At 36.5% G+C, this 4469-nt stretch overlaps 1 protein-coding gene across 1 annotated transcript; it reads right to left on the reverse strand.

The window, feature by feature from the left end:
• Positions 1-2088: 2088 nt before the first annotated feature.
• MUM1L1 (MUM1 like 1) lies at positions 2089-4146 on the reverse strand. Its single transcript, XM_003801639.1, has one exon. It carries the CDS (start codon positions 4144-4146, stop codon positions 2089-2091), a length of 2058 nt encoding a protein of 685 aa, XP_003801687.1.
• Positions 4147-4469: the final 323 nt, after the last annotated feature.

Consider the following 4469-nt stretch of genomic DNA (forward strand, 5'->3'; position numbering starts at 1 on the left):
ACGATGATGTAAGGCATCCTAGTCATCTTAGAAATTAAATTGTCATCTGGGTCACAGGAGTAACATCTTCTTTCTGTGGCACCTGAAATCTATCCCTAGATAGATTTGGGCTTGAGCTTTTATCCACCCATCACTTGCTCTCCGGACTCACAATGCTATGAATGAATGAGGTAATGAAAATATCACAAAGAGGAGATACAGATGGCACCACTGAGCAAACCAAAGGTGGGTTATACATTGGAATCAGAGGGACACAGTATTATAAAGTGTGTTTTCTTGGGATATAATGTCCGCATGTAGTGTGGTAATGGTTTGATGTCAGTTACTTCTTAGGGCCAAAAGAAGGCATGTGGATTCTGTGTATCTGAGAGGTAATGGTCTTTTTGAGGCAGGGTTCAAAAAGGTTTTGTGGGATACACAGCTTAGAAAATTTGGCAACCTTTCATTCAAAATGGCACAAAATCTACCATGAAAGTAAGTATTAATTTAGAACAAGATAAATTATAACAAGTGTTAAAATGATGGGAACTGCAACAAGGAAAAGTTTAAACAAATCATATGTATACACACACATATGTGTATATAAATGAACAAAACGATCATTTATGTAGCTGAAATCTATAGTATGATGAAGCGAACAGCCAAAGTAAAGGATATAAGGATTTTATTGCGAATTAAAACACCAAACTTTTGCAAATTTTACGTAAACATGTATCCATGTGAACACATAGGAGCCCAAGAGTGACAGCTGTTTCACTCTAAAAGGTAAAAAAAGTGCAGTTTCATTGTAAGCCTTTAGCATTTTTTTCACATCAAGTTTTTAAACTTAACTTTTCTAAAATTTTTTCTCACTAAAATTTTGCTTCAAGTTAGAATAAACCACTCATTGGCTTTGGACTTCTGATTATATATTTGTAACCATATGCACATAGTTGTCATATGTACCCAAATGAAGGCTTTTTCTATGACCTTTTTCATATTCCCAGATTCTGGTCCATCTACTTCTTCCAGCACTTTGGAATGACTTGACAGTTAGCATTTATATTACTGGAAACAATTAGAGCTACTCTATAAATAAGCCAGATTATAAAGCTTGCTTAGTTTGAGACAAATGATTATATATTTGGAGATAAAAGGCAAAAAACAAGTGCTTGCTTTTTTTACAGTTTATATTAAAGTAGATGGGCTCTTAAACCATTAGCTTGGACTCATAGGTATAGAGTGGCCAGACCTATAATGACTATAGTTGCCTTCTACACATGGTCAAATAGCTATCTAATGAAGATCTATTCACTCTTAGTTATAGATGGCCAGAGGCCTGTTTCAGAAAACTATTTGGCCATTGAAGGACAGATACTTCCAAAAATGGAATTTCAGACAAGTATAGAATGAAAAATCCTGTTAAAGGCTGCCAAAATTATTTTCTGCATGCTGAGATGTTATTTGCACACATATAGATTACATGCAGATAGATTAACCCATTTATTTTTGAATTTCATGTTGTGTTATTGCAAGATCAATTATAGTTAGTTATACTATATAGCAAAGCATATCTATCTTTGGTTCTATGCCTCAGAGATATTTTTTCCAAAAATAAATAGGCATGGCAGGAAAAAATAATTCAACTATCTTAAGAGAAAACCCAATATTTTATAAAAAATTAAGCAAAAAAATATATAATTGCTGTTTCTTTTAGACTTTTCTAATAATCTTGCTTAATATCTAGTACAAGTGCAATTTTAATATGAAAATAAATGTGCGGATTGTATTTAACTATGCAGCACAGATGCAGAAATGTCATAAACAAAATAGTACTTTCCCTTAAAAGTCATGTAGGAATTAGGCATTCTAAAAATGTATAAGAAAGCAGAACTGCTGAAATATGTTGACAAAATTGAAGAAGTGCAAGAAAAGGAAGTAAAGATGTAGTGATACCCCCAGATCCTAGAGATCTCCAAAAAAAAGAACATGTTACCCAAAGCCCTTTCTCAGAAGATACTTATATGTTAGAACCATTCAGAGATTTTTTTTTTTTAAACTAGTACTATCTAGCAGAGCTCCCTGTTATGGTTTCGACTCTCAGGAAATTTAATGAGGTTCATTTGTTGGTGGTTTCCGTCTCTTCTCAAACAGGATTTTTGAATCAAATAATTCTCTTTCCCTGTAGCCTAAAGCCGGTCCTTTTAGATACTTCGCTTCAGCTGCCTCATAATCTAACCCATCAACAGCAGAAATTGAACAAATAATTGCTTCTGGGAGAAGAACTTCCAGGATGAACTTGATTTTATCATCTTTTATCACAGCCAGCATTCTTTCATCTATTTGTTTGTAGACTTCTTGTAAATATTTCACCACCTCATCCAACTGATCTTCATCCTCGAAATATGTTTCAATACAGGGTGTGAACCTGTTTGCATTCAAAAATGATTTCAGCCATCTGGATGCTTTTGTGCCATTTAAAATGGCCAGAAGATGACTCTCTGTTCCCTTGGCATTCACAATAAAATCCACGAGGTTCTTGTTGGCTCGGTCTCGAGCAGCCTTCATCCGGTCAGGAAGAATTTTCCGGAAGGACATTTTCTTGGTCTGAGAAGTCACAACCATTGCTTCCCCAGCATCTTTGTTATGCAGCTTTGGAAATTTGTTCCTGAAGGTATCCTGTTTGGTCACTTTCCTAATTGGATAACTAATATCAGCAGCATAATACTCAAGGAAAGAGCCTGAAAAAGAGCCACACCCTAGTCTAACTCTATAGTCACAAATCAGGGAAATGCACCAGTCAATGCTTTCACTGTACTCTTCTCTGGCTTTTTCCACTAGGGCTTGTTTCTCTTTACAATCAAATTTCTTTAATCTTCTAAAAGATACTCTAACTCCTTTCTTTTCAGGATTCATGTCTGCCTCAACAAAAAGCACACTTGCTTTCTTTTCTTTTCTTCTGATGCTTTTTACCACGGAAGGCCAAAATGGATATTTTTGATATTTAAACCAGACTATCATTCCTGTTTCATATGAACGTGACTCATAATTTAAAATGAAGCGTGGAAGTTCTTCCTCTTCCTCATCATCATCTAACAAGGAAACATCAACAGGATTTTGAGGTAATGACTTGTCAGAAGCTTGAACTTCATCAAGTTCCTCAAAATCCAGTGCCTGAAGATCTCTTTCTCTATTCCCAGCAAGGGAATAATCCAAGACAAGATTACAGGCACTAGAAGAACCCTGGCATTCCCATGACTGACTCCCAGTAGATGTTGTAGCAGCCATCTCTGGCTCCACAGCAGGTTGGCTTTGGCTGGCTTCTAAGTGTGGATTTGAGGGACCCTCTCCAGGATCCTCAACAATATCTGAGAGAGAAGAGCATTCAGAGGAAATATCCAGGGTCTCTTGGCAGGTATCTTCTTTCTCCTCTTTTAAAACTTTGGGCACAGCATGAATATCTGATGGTAAAGATGGAACAATCTTTTCATCTTTAATACCCACATCCTCCTCTTTGGCTGTGGAATGCACAGACACAAATGTTGAGATATTAACCTTTTCCTTGTTCTTTTTTTCATCCTCATCTTCTGAAAGAGAAGAAGTCTGGCACAAGCTGGGGCTTTGTGATGACTTCATTTCAGTTTCACTTGGAATAGTACCAGTAGTTGTGTGCACCTGGGGCTTATCATCATGCAGGGAATCATCACTCTCTGAAGATATTAGCAGGGATATTGAATTTTCACTTTCTAAGTCCCCTTCGTGCTTTCGATACTTTTTAGGAGGGGGTGAATCAGACTCATTTTGTGGTGCATTTTCAGACAGTGTACTGGTCTCATCATCAGAAATACTTGCTTGACTCAGATTTGTGCTCTCATTCAGAATATCCAGTGCTGCTTGCAGAGATCTTCTATAGGTCATTTCCTCGGTAGATGGAGAACTGACCTCTGACTGCTCTCCTAGTGAGGCGGTAATGGCTTCAATTTGACATTTAGTTAGTATCTTTGTTTCTGTACTGTCTACCTTAATCTTTTCATCTAGTGAGAGTATTTGAACTTCTAGGGAAAATGACTTTTTTCTCTTACTGTCTGATGAAGTTTCAGATCTGGACAAAACTTTTGCTGGCCACAACTGGTCTTTCCAATTGCATAGGACATACTCGGCATCCATTATAATTTGGGTTTGTATGCCAAGGGTTATTATCAGAGATTGAGGTGACTACCTGTTCTTGTCACTGCTAAATATACGTTTACACAAAACCAATACTTTTAACAAAACCTCTTTTGTCTTAGAACTACAAAGGGTTTACAGCTTGTGTGGTCTGTTCTCCTCCACTTCAGTTTTCCAAGGATGCTTGAACACGATGTTATGAATGGAATAATATTGGAAGATACTGAAATAGGGAACAGGAAAAGAAGAAAAGTATTAGTAAATAAAATTATTCTGCCAAAGTTAAGTGAGCAATTGTGAATAAAGAAAAGATAAAAGAAAGA

This window comes from Otolemur garnettii, unplaced genomic scaffold (genome assembly GCF_000181295.1).
Source record: "Otolemur garnettii isolate 467f Iridium unplaced genomic scaffold, OtoGar3 scaffold00216, whole genome shotgun sequence".
Classification (NCBI taxonomy): Eukaryota; Metazoa; Chordata; class Mammalia; order Primates; family Galagidae; genus Otolemur; species Otolemur garnettii.

Excerpts from the sequence above, each read along its gene's own strand:
- MUM1L1 (XM_003801639.1), bottom strand. The coding sequence starts at position 4,146 with ATGGATGCCGAGTATGTCCTATGCAATTGGAAAGACCAGTTGTGGCCA.